This window comes from Hypanus sabinus, chromosome 5 (assembly GCF_030144855.1).
Source record: "Hypanus sabinus isolate sHypSab1 chromosome 5, sHypSab1.hap1, whole genome shotgun sequence".
Lineage (NCBI taxonomy): Eukaryota > Metazoa > Chordata > Chondrichthyes > Myliobatiformes > Dasyatidae > Hypanus > Hypanus sabinus.
This window is the reverse complement of record NC_082710.1, coordinates 17,989,079-18,007,024: the sequence shown is the minus strand read 5'-3', so window position 1 is coordinate 18,007,024 and position 17,946 is coordinate 17,989,079. Positions and strand designations below refer to the sequence as shown.

The 17,946-nt window shown below is 44.0% G+C and overlaps 1 protein-coding gene across 1 annotated transcript in view; it reads left to right on the top strand.

Annotated features, from left to right (window-relative positions):
* Nucleotides 1-17,946, top strand: part of LOC132393961 (solute carrier organic anion transporter family member 3A1-like) — a 293,808-nt gene that overhangs the window by 258,513 nt on the left and 17,349 nt on the right. Inside the window, exons 7-8 of the mRNA XM_059969457.1 lie at nt 4,194-4,332; nt 16,384-16,559. Coding sequence (XP_059825440.1) covers nt 4,194-4,332; nt 16,384-16,559 — 315 coding nt within the window. The remainder of the gene's footprint in view (nt 1-4,193; nt 4,333-16,383; nt 16,560-17,946) is intronic.

Sequence of the window (17,946 nt, the reverse complement as noted above, 5' to 3'; positions counted from 1 at the left end):
AAATTCCTGAGGAATGCGAGTACCTGTGTGTTATTAGTTAAATCCCGTACTTAATAAGGTGGCTACTGAGTGCATGTTCATGGTCTTCTGCTGCTATAGCCACCACTTCAAGGCTCAATGTGTTGTGCATTCAGAGATGCTCTTCTGCATACCACACAGTTATCTGAGTAATATTCTCCTTCCTGTCAGCTCATTCTCCTCTGACCTCTCTCACTAACAAGGCATTTTCACCCACAGAACTGCTGTTCACTAGATGTTTTTTTTTAACCTTTCTCTGTAAACTGCTGTGTGTGGAAATCTCGGGAGATCACTTTCTGAGTTGCTCTAACCACCCTGTCTGGCACCAACGATGTTCCTGCAGTCAAAGCCCACTTAGATGATATTGCTTCCCCATTCTGATGTTTGGTCTGAGCAACGACTGAACTCCTCGACTACGTCCGCATGCTTTTATGCATTGAGTTGCTGTCACATGACAGTCCGATAGCTACTTGCATGAACGAGCAGCTGTGCATGTGTACCTAATAAAGTGGCCACTGAGCCTACTTGGAAGGATGACAGCTGGTCTTTCGTGTTCACACTATCTAATACCACAGATGAATGATGTGTCTCAGGTTAGGTTGGGCTCAGGAGCTGAGTTGTCATCGTAGAATTTTACTGGCGTTCTTTACTTAATGATGCCACTTGGAGTCACTACCAGATGGCATTGTTTGCAGCCGTGTTCATCCCTGACACGTAGGATTTACTCTTGCAGTGCCTCCTATCAGCCGTGTGTAACTATTGAGCTTCACAAAAAGGATAAGGAAACTCATAGCAACATACGATAGTTGTGTAAACCTCCCAGGAACAGTTTAGCACAAGGTCACTGCTATTTCAGATCAAACAAAGCGTGCTGTGCTGGAATGCGTGGCAACACGTGCGGGCCGTCCCCAGCACATCCTTGGGTTGTGTTGGTTGTTGACACAAGCGACGTTCTTCACTGTATGTTTCAGTGTCATCATCATCATTATTTGCCGTGTCGTATGACGTGGGCGTCCGCGGTCTATCCGTGGCGATGGTTGTTCGTGGCAAATTTTTCCACTGAGGTGGTTTGCCATTACCACCTTCTGGGTGGTGTCTTTACCAGCCATTACTAATCCCCTTCCGAGATTGTATGCTTGGTGTTAGGGGTCGCACAGGACTTGTGATGTGCAGGAGTTGCTCATGCGACCATCCACCACCTGCTCCATGGTTTCAGTGCTACGTCTTGCAGGCACCCTGCAGGCTAGTGGAGGGAAGGAGCACCATACACCTCTGGCGGAGTGGTACCTCCACCCCAACACCCTATGTATGCGTAGTAAATAAATTAATTTGAGTGCAGTTAAAATGAATTGCTGGAGGAACCCTGAGGTTCAGGCAGCATCTGTGGAGGGAAATGGACGGGGTTGAAACCTTTCACTGGACTGAGACAGAGGTGACGCGGCCAGAATGAAAAAGTGTGTGGGTGGGCTGGACCGAGAACCAGCAAGTTTGGGTCGAGCAGAGGAGAGGTGATGGGTGGAGGGGAGAGTCGAAGTAGTGACAGAAGTTGGGGGGGGCAAAAGGTGGTGTGAACAAAAGACTGAAAATGATGGAGTCTGGTAGGAGGGGAAGGTGGAGCATGGAATCGAGTGAGGGAGGTAGGAAGGGCAGGCGGGAACTGTACAGGAGAGGAATCAGTGTGTAAGTGACGGGCAGAACAAGTGGGTCGAGGAGGGGAGGGAACCAAGGTGATGGAGGCTGGGGTGAGTGGGCTAGAGCAGAAGGATAAGGGGGGAACTGCTTTGATCTGATTTTGAGACCATTGTGATTATGAGACTATCACTTATTTTACGCTCTTTTCTGTAGTTTACGCTGCAGCTCTGCTGGATTGCACACTTCATTTTTAAAGACAACTGGTGTTGCAACCACATACTAAACTCCCAAATGAACAAAATCCTTCTCACTTGCTCGAGTCCCAGCTGACGGAGTGTTACTAATTTCTGGACATTTCCCTATCACACCGAGAATCAGAGTCTTAATGGAGAATAGATGTAGAACACACTGCTCAGCTCCCTAGTGGATTCTTCCCGAGTTTCATCAGCTCAGATCAGCCAGCAATGAACTTGTGAATGCAAATCCATGTATTCTGTCTACCAACTCAGTGCGAAGGGGACCACTCAATTCAGGCATAGGAAGAACAGTATACAATTTAGCTCCTGATATCTATCCCCCCATTTAGTGAGTTGTGGACACATTGTGGTCTACCTCCACGTACCCACCTTTGGCCTCCCTCCCTTAGAACACAGAACAATACAACAGCGGATAGTGAGGTCAACTGAGAAGATCATCGGGGTCTCTCTTCCCACCATCACGGACACTTACACTATGCGCTGCATCCACAAAGCAAACAGCATTATGAAGGACCCCACGCACCCCTCATACAAACTCTTCTCCCTCCTGCCGTCCTGGAAAAGGCACCGAAGCATTCGGGCTCTCACGACCAGACTATGTAACAGTTTCTTCCCCCAAGCTATCAGACTCCTCAATACCTAGAGCCTGGATTGACACCTTACTGCCCTATTGTCCTGTTTATTATTTATTGTAATACCTGCACTGTTTTGTGCACTTTATGCAGTCCTGGGCAGGTCTGTATTCTGGTTTAGTATTTTTCTGTGTTGTTTTTTTTTTACGTAGTTCAGTCTAGTTTTTGTACGGTGTCATGTAACACCGTAAAAAACGTTGTCTCATTTTTACTGTGTACTGTACCAGCAGTTATGGTTGAAACGACAATAAAAGTGATTTGACTTGAGGGACAGGCCGTCTGGCCCCCAATGTGTGTGCCAAACATAATGCCCAATTATATCTCTTTTGCCTGTACATGGCCCACACTCCTCAGTTTTCCCACCATTCTCTTCAACATCAATACCGTATCCGCTTCCACCACTAGCCCTGATACTGACCACTCCTTGTTAAAAAAAAATACCCTGCTCTGTACATTTCCTTTCAATTCCACATAACCCACCCTAAATGCATGTCCACCGCTATTAATATATTTCATTAATAAAACTCTATCACACTCAAGTATTAAATTAGCATTGACTGAGCATCAATTCCCGCCGCTGCCTTTAAGGAGTTCATACGTTTTCCCCGTGACTGTGTGGGTTTCCTCCGGGTGCTCCGGTTTCCTCCCACAGTCCAAAGATGTAGTGGTTGGTAGGTCTAATTGCTCAGTGTAAATTGTCCCATGATTAGGCTAGGGTTAAATTCCAGGATTGCTGGGTGGCATGGCTCAAAGAGCCAGAAGAACCTATTCTGCACTACATCTCAATAAATAAATTGAAGGTGGAAGAGAATTCTAAATTTTTGTCAGCTTTTGGGCATAGCAATGTTTCCTTGCTTCACCCCTGAAGGGGCTTATTCAAATCTTTTGACTTTGATCCCCGGTTCTAAATTTCACAACCAAGGAAATCACTCCCAACCTACAGTAGCTGCTTGTTTTTTCACCTTGAAAACATGTTAAATTGCAGCTTAAACTCATTTACAGACTTAATGTTTTGTAATCTCTATTTAGGAGGTAACGTTTGGAGTTTACTCTCAGATTTTCTCTACAATCTATTGGAATTGATTGAAGAAAGCTACTCCTTTACACTGTCTACTTAACTCTCTGTAAAGGTTTTGTGCTTGGCCTATTTAATGCCTGCTTACATCAACAAGCACGGTTAACACTGGAAGTTGAATCTATATTAAGCGAAATCCTTTCTATTTTACAAGGCCATTTACAGATAATCTGTCAATTTAACAAATGAATTGCAACTACTGGAAGCTATATAAATCAAGTGAGCCGTCACCAAATTCAACAACAAGACTTGAATACAGATTATAAATCATGGAAAAATATTGGAAAAATATTAACAGAAATCAGACACTACTTGAAACAATCTAGAAAAGCCAGTGACACTTTTGCTATCCTGAGAAAATGCTAAGAAAGAAGATATTAACCTTTGTGGAGTGTAGCCTCAACTTCATCAACTATTTTATTACAGTAGTCGCATTCTCACCATGTAGAAACAATTGTCCGAGCAACATTGTGCTTCAGTTTGTAGCAATGTGTCATTTTATTGGCATCCTTCCAAGTGTTCAGATAAAGCTTTTAGCTTTTGGACATGGTCTCACTGTGACTTTGAATTGTTTTCCAGTTCCTTTGATGGATTCAAAAGAGATCTGACTGTGGTATGTAATGAAGATTGCAGATGCTCAAAAGAGATGTTAAACCCGGTCTGCGGGTCTGACGGCATCACCTACCTATCGCCATGCTTTGCTGGATGTACCAACAAGGTGAGCTTTCTCATGCTCCTTAAATGGTTGTGCTGTTTAGATTTTAAATTCAGAAGTGGAATCAAAACTACTGTGTATTATTGTGCAACAAGACAGAATTTATTGCTGATCAGGTCTGATAAGGACTGATAACAACAGAAGTGTGTTTTTTGTAAGACTTGAAAGTGGATTATTTTATTCTGATCAAAGTAATGCATGAATTAATTCAGATTTACTTATCACATGTACACTGAAACATGCAGTGAGATGCGTCCTTTGTGTTAACAACAAACATGTAGGAATGTGCTGGGGGCAGCCCACAAGTTTCCGGTGGCAACATGGCATGCCCACGAGGCTTGAAGGAACGACACGCCGCAATAATCAACAGCAAAGCAAGCCCTGTTCCCCCCACCCACCCACCCTCACACACAGAAAGTCCTCCAACTCCATGACAGGCTTCTGGGCCTTCAGTTTCCAGGCTTCAGCCACTGGGCTTTGATCTTTGATGCTACCCCTGGACTAGTTGATGACCAGATCCCGAGCTCCAGGCTCAAACTGGGAAATTGCATTAAATGTACAACAGTAAAAAAGGAGTGACTAACATTTAAAGAACTTAAACATAATATGGTCTACAAATGATGTAATGTAGTCTGCATTAAATGCACCAGAGTCTTCAGAGCGACACATGCAACGTGATGGGAGGATCTTAGCAGGTCAGGCAGCATCTAAGGAGAGAAATAAACAGTCAATCTGTTGGGCCGAGACGCTTTATCAGAACTAGAAAGAAAGGGGGAAGAAGCCAGAATAAGAAGGCGGGGGTAGGGGAAAGGAGTACAAGCTGGAGGTGATAGGTGAAGGGGAAGGTGAATGGGTGGGGGAGAAGAATAAAGTGAGGAGCTGGGAGGGGAAGATATGAAGGTCTGAAGAAGAAGGAATATGATGGGAAAGGACTGTGGACCATGGAAGAAAAAGAGGGAGGAGGGGTACCAGAGGAAGAAGAGAAGCGGTCTTGTTGTCATATGGAACAGTCATGATGCAAAGCACAGGTTTAACAACAAAAGCAGATAGTACTTGCATAGAGCCTTTAAGGCAATATAACAATCTGAGGTGTTTTATAGCAGTGATATTTAAAAAACATATACTAGTATTGAAAAGTTTTAGGATAAAAGACCAAACTTGTTTTTAAGATATGCCTTGAAGGAATAATAACTAGAGATGAGTGATGGTCATCAAGTGGTAGAGTGATAAATGAAAGCACCTTGGTGACTTCGGGAAAGATTCAAGGAAAGGACAAAATGGGTAGAAAGGGATACAATATAGTTACTCTGCTCTCAAACGCATCTCTCCCATTTCCCGCACATCTGCCCTCACCCCATCCACCCGCCACCCCACTTGGGATAGGGTTCCCCATGTCCTTACCTACCACCCCACCAGCCTCAAGTCCAACGTATAATTCTCCGTAACTTCCGCCACTTCCAACGGGATCCCACTACCAAACACCTTTTTCCCTCCTCCCCCTTTCTGCTTTTCGCAGGGATTGCTCCCTACGCGACTCCCTTGTCCACTTGTCCCCCCCATCCCTTCCCATCGATCTCCCTCCTGGCACTTATCCTTGTAAACGGAACAAGTGCTACACCTGCCCTTACACTTCCTCCCTCACCACCATTCAGGGCCCCAGACAGTCCTTCCAGGTGAGGCAACACTTCACCTGTGAGTCAGCTGGTGTGGTATACTGCGTCCGGTGCTCCCGGTGTGGCCTTTTATATATTGGTGAGACCCGACGCAGACTGGGAGACCGTTTCACTGAACACCTACGCTCAGTCCGCCAGAAAAAGCAGGGTCTCCCAGTGGCCACACATTTACTTCCACGTCCCATTCCCATTCGGATGTGTCTATCCATGGCCTCCTCTACTGTCAAAATGAACCCAAACTCAGGTTGGAGGAACAACACCTTATATACCGGCTGGGTAGCCTCCAACCTGATGGCATGAACATTGACTTCTCTAACTTCCATTAATGCCCCTCCTCCCCTTCTTACCCCCTCCCTGACATATTTAGTAGTTTGCCTGTTCTCCATCTCCCCCTGGTGCTTCCCCCCCCTTTCTTTCTCCTGAGGCTTCCCGTCCCATGATCCTTTCCCTTCTCCAGCTCTGTATCACTTTCGCCAATCACCTTTCCAGCTCTTAGCTTCATCCCACCCCCTCCGGTCTTCTATCATTTTGCATTTCCCCCTCCCCCCACTACTTTCAAATCTCTTACTATCTTTCCTTTCGGTTAGTCCTGACGAAAGGTCTTGGCCCGAAACGTCGACAGCGCTTCTCCCTATAGATGCTGCCTGGCCTGCTGTGTTCCACCAGCATTTTGTGTGTGTTGTTGTTTGAATTTCCAGCATCTGCAGATTTCCTTGTGTTTGCCCAAACTTTACAGTTCTTTCTTAACCTCACAATTGCAAAACATGGAGTCTGTGTTGAGCTGGATCATTCCTGTCATGTCAAATTATACCTGCTAAGACAGTGGACATATATGGAATGAAAGTAATCCTTTTCCTCAATTTTCTATTAACCCTTATCCTGACCACAAGTTCAAAGTAAATTTGTTGTCAAAGTCCGGATATGTCACCATATACCACCCTGAGATTCAGTTTCCTGATGCATTCACAGTAGAACAAAGACATGCAATAGAATAACTACACACAAAGACTGGCAGCCAACCAATGTGCAAAAGAAGACAAACTATGTAAATATATAAAAAATAGTAAATAAATAATAGTGAGAACATGAGTTGTAGAGTCCCTGAAAGTGAGTCAATAGGTTGAAGAATCAGTTCTAAGTTGAGGTGAGTGAAATTATCCACAAGGGTTCAGGAGCCTCTTGGTTGTAGGGTACTAACTGTTTCTGAACCTGGTGGTGTGGGACCTAAGGCCTCTGTACCTCCTTCTCAATGGCAGCAGCAATGTCTTCTGCCTCCTTTTTATGTAACAGCGGAAGTTTCTGTTGGGAGGGAAGGCACAAAAATTTAGAAGAATTCTTTAAGAGATTCTGCAGATGTTGGAAATCCAGAGCAACATGCTCAAAAACGAGACCCTTTTCGGCCCAAATCTTCGACTGTTTATTTCTCTCAATTGATCTGCACACATTTCATGTGTGTTACTTGAAGTGTTGTTTGAATGTTTCTTGGTGGAATTTTGCAAGTCAAGCAAGTAGCATACATGTGAGCAAGGTTTACACGTTTCTGTGAATTGCCTTCAGGATTATTTTCTGGCTAAGTGTGAAAGTCTTAATCATCTCATAGTGTTTGAGCCATTTCATTGAAATGTCCTTTTTTTAAAACTCTTTTCCTATACATTGATTGCCTGCAGTTTGCGTGTAAGGGAATGCCTAAAGTAGGAATAGATCCTGCTGAGGCCAGCAGGATATCTGACCCATTTAAGCCTAATTAAAATTTGCAAGTGGGAGGGTGGCATGGAGATGCTGAAAGTTTATTATGGTCATTTCTTTCATCTGCTGTGCATATTTAGGGGGAAATCAGCAGGGATGTGTATGTAGTGCGTTTCATAGAGTAAATTGTTCAAAGGTGCTTCACAGGAGAAATGTCAAACACTGAGCAACATAGAGAAATAGTGAGGTAGATAGACTGGCCTCAGAGCAGAATATTAAGGAGCAGCTTAACCAAGGGAAAGGTTAAGGATAAAATCAGCAGAGTGCATAGTCATCGACTCATTGAGTGATCGAGTTGCATGACAGAAAAAGGCCCTTCAACTCATCTAATCTGTTCTGAACTATTAATCTGTCTAGCACCTAGGCAATAGCCCTCCGTACCACTCCCATCCAAATTTCTCTTAAGTGTTGAAATTGAACCCACATTCACAACTTCTACTGGCATTTCATTCCACAGTCTGAGTGATGGACTTCTCCCTCATGGTCATCCCCTTAAACATTTCACCTTACACCCTAAACCCATGACCTCTAGTTCTAGTGTCATCCAACCTCATAATTGATACCCCTCATAATTTTGCATACTGCTATCAAACCTCCCCTCATTCTCCAACGCTCTTTGGAGCTAGTTTCTCTATTCAAGTTCAAGTTTAATTCTCATTTGCTCATACATCACGAGGGGGAATTTCTTTACTCAGAGAGTGGTAGCTGTGTGGAACGAGCTTCCAGTAGAAGTGGTAGAGGCAGATTTGGTATTGTCATTTATATGGACAGGAAAGGAATGGATGGTTATGGGCTGAGTGTGGGTCGGTGAGACTAGGTGAGAGTAAGCGTCGGCACAGACTAGAAGGGCCGAGACGGCCTGTTTCCGTGCTGTAATTGTTATATGGTCATATGTGAATATCCTTGACAACAACCAAATGAAACAGCGTTACTCCGGAGCCAGGTACAAAACACAGTAACGACATTGTACGCAGTGCAAGATATGTGGAGTACATATATGATAGGAAGCCCATATAAGATATCAGTAAGATGCAGTCACACATAAAAATAGTCCAGGACCTGCTTGGACCTCGAAAAAATTCATTATTCAGTTCTTAATTCGGACCTAAAGTTCCATAAGGTCTGGGGACCTTTTATCGAGTACTTTCATAACCTTCCTCTTGACTAGGGTTTTTTTTTTCTTTTCGGTCCCTTGCTTTCAGCTCCTTTTTTTTTCTGGTAGAAGGCATTACTATCCTCTGTTGCTGAGTGTATTCACAGTCTGGGAGTTTGATTGTCCTGATTTATATTCTCTATATTGTGTTGTGGTTGGTCTGGAGTTTTTTTTTGTGTTGTGGGGCTTGGGGAGGATACTAAGTTTACTTGTCTTCAATTTAGGTGCTTTTTTAAAAAATTCTCTTTCTCTGTATCATATTGTCATTGTATGTTTAATTTTGCACTGTATTAATGTTCCTCATTGTGATTTGGGCTTTTTTAATCTGTAAAATGTATTAAAAAAAAACTAATAAAAAAAAAATAGTCCAGGACCCAGAGTCCATGAATGTTGCAGCAGTCAAACACGATGCAGCTTGCCTTCTGCCAGGTGAACAGTCAGGCAGCACCGACTCCAGCTTGGATGCTGTGCCACACCACCTCCATTGTTAGCAATACCTTCATTTGTAAAGCTGGAATTCAACCTTAAATCAGTCTGTTTTCTTGTCAAAATTTTATTGATTTGTTTTACCAAGACTAGTTTCATCTTGAGGCAGTTTGATGTGTTTGCCATAAACCTCTCAGTCAGTTAGTTCGAAGTTTTAAAAGTGAAATATAAATGAAATAGAAACACAAAATGCTGGCAGAACTCAGCAGGCCAGACAGCATCTATGGGAGGAGGTAGTGACGACGTTTCGGGCCGAAACCCTTCATCAGGAGGGTTTCGGCCCATATATAAATGGAAGTTCATCTTAGTTATTGTTGTGGTACAGTTAGTCTCAGAGCTCAGAGAATTTTGGTACTTTGTAAATTCTAGTTGGAAGCGTTGACGGTGGTCTGTTGAGAATGTAACTTGTAGAACAAAGTCTAGCCACTAGAGAGCACCATTTAAGCACAAATGATTCAGAAACCGTTTCACCTGTTAATAATAGTACCCAGCTGCCTCTTTTTGCATTCTCAGTTGTGTTCGGGAAAGTCAGCTAAATATACTTAGAATTTTTTATCACTTATGGGAAAATCTATTAATTATGACTTTCTGCTGATATCATATAAAGAATAGGAAAAATATTCCACCCATTGATTTGTGGAATTTGTTGATTTGAGTTCCTATTGAGTATATATCACATAAGAAACATAGGAAGAGGCGTAGACCCGTTAGTCGGTCGTCCTGTTCAATGTGATCTGCCTCAGGCAGGTTCCTCTTCTGAGCCAATTTGCCATAGACCTCAAATCCCTGGTCTTGCACAAAAGTTATCTGCTTCATCTTTAAAAGTCTTTAAAGATTCCCTTCTTCACTAGCAGTTAACACACCAGCTGTAAGATGGGGTTGAGTTCCCCCTGAGAGTCCGCGAGGAGCTTGTACATTCTCTGCGTTTCCTCCCACGTTCCAAAAAGACGTACCACTTCAAATTTTGTAAGTTGTGGACATGCTGTGTTGGCACCAGAAATGTGGCGACACTTGTGGGCTTCCCTCAGCACAGCTGATCATAGATGCGAACAACACATTTCACTTCATATTTTGCTATTTCAGTGTACAGAACTTTCTTAGGCACATATAAATATATAGCTAGGGTGCCTAAGACTTTTCCCACAGCACTGTATTTATAAACTGGGAGCAAAGAGTGGGTTTGTAAATCAGGTGGGAGCAAGCCATGTTGTGGAGGGTGGAGTGCCGTGGGAGGGGTGTGGGACAGCTGGCAGATAAAGAGTGTCGGTGTGGTGTGTGACATGGGTGTGGACGTACCCAGTCCTGAGACAACAAGCAAGGTCTGTCATGAAATATATATCTTATTTGCGACGGCAGTACAGTGCAATATACTAAAACTACTACAGTGCTCTGTTGGCGCGTGGCCTAGTGGGCAGGGCATCAGACTAGTAATCTGAAGGTCACTGGTTCGAGCCTCAGCTGAGGCAGCGTGTTTGTGTCCTTGAGCAAGGCACTTAACCACACATTGCTCTGCGACGTCACCGGTGCCAAGCTGCATGGGTCCTAGTGCCCTTCCCTTGGACAACATCGGTGGCGTGGAGAGGGGAAGGCCTGCAGCTTGGGCAACTGCCGGTCTCCCAAACAACCCTGCCCAGGCCTGCGCCCTGGAAACTCCAGGCGCAGATCCACGGTCTCTCGAGACCGACGGATGCCACCACCACCACAGTGCTGTGCAAAAGTCTTACCACCCTAGCTATTTGAATATGCCTAAGACTTTTGCACAGTACTGTACTTGTGACAAATAAAATTTATCTTTACGCTTTGGGAAGGGAATTCCAAAATTCCACCTCTGGCTTATAGGAATGCAGTGTTGGCAAACAAGGAGGACTGGAGTTCAAAGATAAAGACACATTAAACAAAGAAGAGCTGTATTCTAAGGAACTAGGAGTGAAGACAAAAAAAATGCTTCTGAACACAAGAAGTGTCGTCAGTTTGGAATTACCTTCCACAAATGCCAATAGGTTACACTTCATTTATAAACCTTAAATCTGGAAATGAGAGTTCCTTTTTGGCCAGAGTGTTAAGGAACTGAGGCAGAGCAGGTTGGGTATTGAGATTCTGCAGATGCTGGAAATCTGGAGCAATGCACATAAAATGCTGGAGGAACTCAGCTGGTCAGGCAGTCTCTGTGGAGGTTTTGGAGCGAGACCCTTCATTCTGGTTCCCCTCTATAGACGCTGCCTGGCTTGTTGAGATCCTCCAGCAGTTTGTGGATATGGAGTCACGTCGCCACTTGAATGTGACGTTGTTGAATGGCTGGACCGCTTCCTGCCTGTAGCACTTGCTATTCTATGACTTTTTTTCTCTTTAAAATTAATTGAATAAATCTGAAGCTAATAGCTGACAATTTGCTGGAGGAATCTACCAGGAACTTGTGGAACCTGGGAAGGAAGAGACAACCAGGAACGAAGGGGAAACTGGGGAAGAAGTGAAGCTGGGAATGCAGAAGAGGAGTAAAATGCCAGCTGAGAAAGAGAAGAATCTGTGGAAAAGGGGGAAGTGAGGGTGAGGAAGGTGAATCTGTAAGTAACAGAACAGTTGCCAGAGGCATAAACTGAGGTGTGAGGAACATTAAATTTCACCAATGATAGTAGCCTCTGGGGGAGTTAGCCAGCTACCATACAACCTCCATCTGACTTCCAGACCTCCCCCAGTCATCCCAGGACGGTCTGGGACCTACATGGACATCAGGAACGGCAAGAGCATTCAATGCGTTGGTCGACACGAAACTGTGCATGATAGTTGTGCATATTTAGAGTCATAGCAGAATATAGCAGAGAAGCAGGTCCTTTGGCCCATCCAGTCCATGCCCAAACAGTTAGTCTGCCTTGTCCGCTCGTCCTGCACCTGGACCATTCCCATCCCCCCATACCACTCCCATCCATGTACCTACCCAAATTTCTCTTAAATGTTGAAATGGAACTCATTTCCAATGGCTGCTCGTTCCACACTTGCACCACTCTCAGAGTGAAAAATTTCCTCCTCGCATTCCCCTTAAACATTTCACCTTTCACCCTTAACCCACGACCTCTAGTTCTAGTCTTGCCTAACCTCAGTGGGAGAAGCCTGCCTGCACTATCTACACCCCTCATAAGGTTGCTGTACATCCAATACCTTGATTCCAGCACATGCGCTCCAAACCAATCCCCATTGGAGGGCATGACCTTGTGAGGCCTTTGTCCTCAAGGATGTTTCTGCTGAGCAGCCTCTGCACCCTCTCCAGGATTGTCAAATCTTTCCTACGATTCAGTAACCAGAGCTGCATATACTCCTGACCAGTGGTTTGTAAAGTATAACCACACTGCATCTGTACTGAGTGCTCTGACTATTGAAGAGCAATACTGTACTCCATGTATCTTCTTAACCATGTTTCCTGCCTGCACTGCTACCTTCAAGGCCTGCTCGATTTTCACGGCAAGCTCCCTCTGTTTCTCTGTACTCCTTTGGACTTTACCTTTCATGGTGTACAGTATGTCCCAACCTGATTAGCACACCCAGAATTCATTGCCGCATATTTGCTTAAAATTGGTTGCTTTAGCTTCCCAGCATCTGCGGAATCACTTGTGTTTATGATCACCTCACATGTATTTTGATGAAAACTCTATACGCCATTCCTCCAACGCATTGGTGTCTCCCCTCTAGCCCTAGATGTCCTTCCATATTGCCAACGGCTCCTCCAGTCTCCAATTTGCTTCTGGTGCCTCCACCATTCAGATCCAAGTCATTCACGTGTAATGGAGAACAGTAAGGGGTCCAGCAGTGCTGTCTGTAGAACCCAACTGGTTACAGGCATCCCATCACAAAAACAACCCTCAACCATCACTCTCTGTCCCCTCATGCCAAGACAGTTTTGGAGCCACTTACCCTACAGCTCGGAATCTTCTGGAAGGCAGTTAAAAAATGTAAATGGATGCGGGCTTGGCTGAATCCTGAAAAGGATGGAAGGAAACTGAGAGCGTGTCCAAACCAGTATCGTAGCCAAGAGATGAAAGAAGAGAGCTGAGCGATCGGAGGTGGATAGACTGAGTGGGTGCCCAGAACTAATCATGAGGAGTTATCGATGACAGTGAGGCAACAAAGATAATGTATTGTGTGGGTGAATGCTCATGTCTTCAGTGGTGAAGGCTTTGTCCCTACTGAAAACTAATTGAGGGGTTTCAGGATGAGGCATCTAACAGTTGCTATGTAATGCAGCCAGTGGTAAGTTCAGAGTTACAGTGAAAATGAAATAATTCTGCCTGGATGACAATTTATAAATTTCTGACCTTTAAAGAGCTCCCCCAAGATTATAGCTGGGAAATGAAAGTGCATTAAGAATTGCTTTATTTTTAGTTTTCTCCCAGCCTTCCTTCCCGCTGTTTCTGTATAACTTAAAACAAAGTGGTTTTCAGAGCTCTGCTGTAAAGCACATAAAGAAATGCTAACCATCTGTAGGAATTAAACATGCCACTTTGTTACTCACCTATTACCCTAATAGTAAACTTTACAATGAAGCAACATTCAGCTGTTCCCGCAATGAAAAAAATACATAACAAGATAGCTTTTTAATGAAGATGTTGGATTCACAGGTTTCTGTTGTGTGTGTCCGCACAGTTGGGAAATTACCAGCCTAGTACAAGAATCTCTCTTTTCCCGAGGGCTGCTGTCACAGATTGTGATTCTCATAGCAATCAGACTCTCCCCGCTTGGCACAATGGCTTGCATGTAATCAGAGGAACTAATGGTGCTCAGTAGAAGCTGAAATGGATATTATCTCGAGATACGATAAATAGTGTGCATTTCATATTCACCACAGAAAGAGTCCTTTCAAATTTTATTGAGTTCAATAAATTGACAGTGTTTTCTCAGTCTGCTTAGTAAGCTCCTACCAGCCACCAAAACTAACCCCCATCTTTTATGTATGTGTGTGTGTGCGTGTCTGTAGTATGTATATAAAGGATAGAAGTTAACTGTCGAACTGTGAAAAATACATCTGAAAAGGGGTATTCTGACTGGCTGATAGCCTGATATGGAAACACCAATGCCCACAATTAGAGAAGTCCATTAACAGTGTTGGGCACAGCCCGGTCCATCGCAGGCAAAAACCCTGCCCGAGCACATTTACAAGGAGCGTTGCCACAAGCAAGCAGCATCCACCATCGAGGAACTTTCCCATCCAGGCCATGCCCTCTTCTAGCTACTACCTTCGGCCTTAGGGCCCACACACCACCAGGTTCAGGAACAGTTATTACCCTACAGCCATCAGGCTTCTGAACCCGCGTGGCTGACTCTATCACCTCAATGCTGAAGTGATTCCATGGCCTACAGACTCTACAACTCAGTATTATCAGTATTATTTATTTTCATTTGCATGATTTATCTTCTTTGGACATTGGTTGACAGTCTTTGTTATTTATAGTTTTTCATAAATTCTATTGTATTTGTTTAACTTCCTGTAAATGCCTGCAACAGAATGAGTTTCAGGGTAGTATATGGTGATATCTATGTACTTTGGTAATAAATTTACTTTGAACTTTGAACCACAGCTCATCATATTTGGCTTATATTTACAAAGAGGTATCAAACCATTCCCTGAAGTCAAAGGAATTTTTCCATTTCATGATTTTCTCAAATGCTTATATTTTTATTCAATTTCTTTGCAATTCCCTTTCAGACAGTGTGTTCCAGATAATGATAAACTGCAGGTGGCTTTCTTCATATTACCCCAGCACTTTTATCGAAAACTTCAAATCTGTGTCCTCTGGTTGCTGCTGGAAACAGTTTCTCCTTGCTTCATGATTTTGAAGTTCTCTTTCAAACTTCCCCTTTCCTTTATCCAATTTCTCCATGGTCTATGACACCTGCTATCATTCCTGTAAACATCTCCTGTGAGCTCTTTAATGGTCTGGCACCCTTCCTAATGTGTGGTGCTCTAATTTAGAGATGGTAGTCCCACTGAGATATGGCCAATGGATTATTGTGTACACTTCTGGCTTTGCCCTGTTTATAAGACATTCTCTATGCCTCCCTATACCTTCCAATGTGCGTATAGAACCTACTTTGGATGCCTTTGAAGCATCTGTCAGGGCAGGGTGGTCATTCTGGGTCTGAACTACTTCCTCTCTGGAGTTACCCTTGCTCCCCAAACCCCATTACTCATTCACTGTTTCAGTAACCTGAATGGCCACATGGGGTTGGTGTTTGAAATAATGGGTGATTTATTAAAAACTGGTGCACACCAGGACACAAGTCAAAGCTGATCTACCTGAACATGATTTTAGTACAACTATTAATTGTCAGTTGATGAGATTACATCAAAACTGATTAACAGTAAAACTATGTTTTGGTAACATATTGGAGGTTACAGGATGGCTTAATTAAGTAAAGGACTAGACCTTGATAACATTGAAATAATGACCCATAAGTGAAACTTAGTTAATATTAAGACCATCAGATGTAGGAGCAGAATAAGGCCATTTGGCCCATCGAGTCTGTCCTTCCATTTGATCATGGCTGATTTATTATCCCTCTCCACCCCCTGCTCCTGTTTTCTCGCCATAACCTTTGACACCTTTTCCTAACCTTTTCCTAATCAAGAACCTTAAGTCATCTTTAAGTATGCTCAATGACCTGGCTCCATAGATTTGCCACTCTCTGGCTAACAAAATTCCTCCTCATTTCTGTTCTAAATGGACATCCTTCTATTCTAAGTCTGTGGTCCTAGAGGATTTATTCATGAGGGTTAACTCATCTATCACTGTGTTTTCTCAGTGATAAATATTTCCCAGGCAGAGGCACCTTTTTCCTTCAACTTTGGTAATACTTAAAGCAAAATATATAAATATTCAGGATACATTTGAGGAATTAAGGACTCTACACTTACAGGAATTAAGATGCAAGCGAAGGGTCTGATAAAATGTTGTTTTAACGTGCTTATTTCTTAACCTTCCCTTTGTGACAAATATCTTCCTTCCTCAGAACCTTACCAACTGTGCCTGCATCAACACTGATTTTGCCTGGAATGCCACGGCCATGCCTGGTCAATGCCCCAAAACAAATTGTGAATACGCTTTCCCGGCCTTCTTTGCGGTTGTGTGTGTGGGAAGCCTGCTGGGCGCCATGGCACAGACGCCGTCAGTAATGATTCTCATCAGGTGGGTGTGATGCAATACACGCTCCCTTGTTTATTCTATTACAATAAGAGTGTGCTGGATTTTTCTTTTTGTATCTGTATTAATCAGTGTGAAAGTGGGTCATTGGAACGAGTGCCAGTTCTGCTCCCAACCCTGTTTCGCAGATTCAGCAGACCTACTGGTAAACTCTGGTCGTTGCTTGCTGATTTGAAGGCCTATAGTGTCTCACAAACCTGATTCTGATCCCCCATGACTGCCTGGAATGGGAACTGTACTTCCCTCAATCGCAGGACTCTGCGGAGAGTGGTGCGGACAGCCCAGCGCATCTGTAGATGGGAACATCCCACTATTCAGGACATTTACAGAGACAGGTGTGTAAAAAGGGCCTGAAGGATCATTGGGGGCCTGAATCACCCCAACCACAAACTGTTCCAGCTGCTATCAAACGGGAAACAGTACCGCAGCATAAAAGCCAGGACCAACAGGCTCTGGGACAGCTTCTTCCACCAGGCCATCAGACTGATTAATTCATGCTGACACAATTGTATTTCTATGCTATATTGTCTGTCCTGTTGTACATACTATTTATTACAAATTGTGCATTTCGCATTTAGACGGATATGTAACATAAAGATTTTTACTCCACATGTATATGAAGGATGTCAGTAATATAAAGTCAGTTCAGTTCAATTGAGGGGCATTGCTAGGCCACGGTGCACAAGTCTACCTAGTGAGCAGCAAGCTTCTGCCCTGCTTCTTCCATCAGCTTGTTAGTTGCCCAGGGAACAAAGGAAGTCCGAAGCATGGGGAAGAAGGGAGATTGGGGGCAGGACGAGGAGAGGTGAATGGAGGGATAGCAGGGAGTGAAAGAGAGGCTGAGGTTCGGAAAGGGAAGAGGTGATCAGAAGGAAAAGGAGGTGACGGTTGTTACACGCTGGACAACTCTTACAGTGTGGGGGTGACAAACCAGTCCTGCCGAGACAAAAACGTCCACACTCAAATGTCCATGGCCAAAAGAGAGTGCCTGCAGTACATAGGAGGCCCAACTGACCCAATATGGTTCATCCCTCCCAACCCCTCCCCGAACTGCAGGGGAAGGGAGTAACTATGAAAAATGATGAACTGTCTATCCTGCCTGGTAGTGGTCAGCGGGCTGGCATACTCCTGTGGACAGCCACAGGGAGGCAGTCTGGTTAGGCGATGTCCAGTGCTGTGGACTATGAATCTCCTCGATAAGCAGCCATTGGTTCGTCTGTTGGGATGCCGGCCTCATTAGCAGAACCCAGCTAGTACGGTTAGTGATATGACTCTGTAAAAACAAATGTTTTGTACTACTCTGTTGTCGTTCTTGCTCCGCACATACGTAACAAGGATCAGTGTGAGATTGAGAGGAAGAGGGGATTGGAGA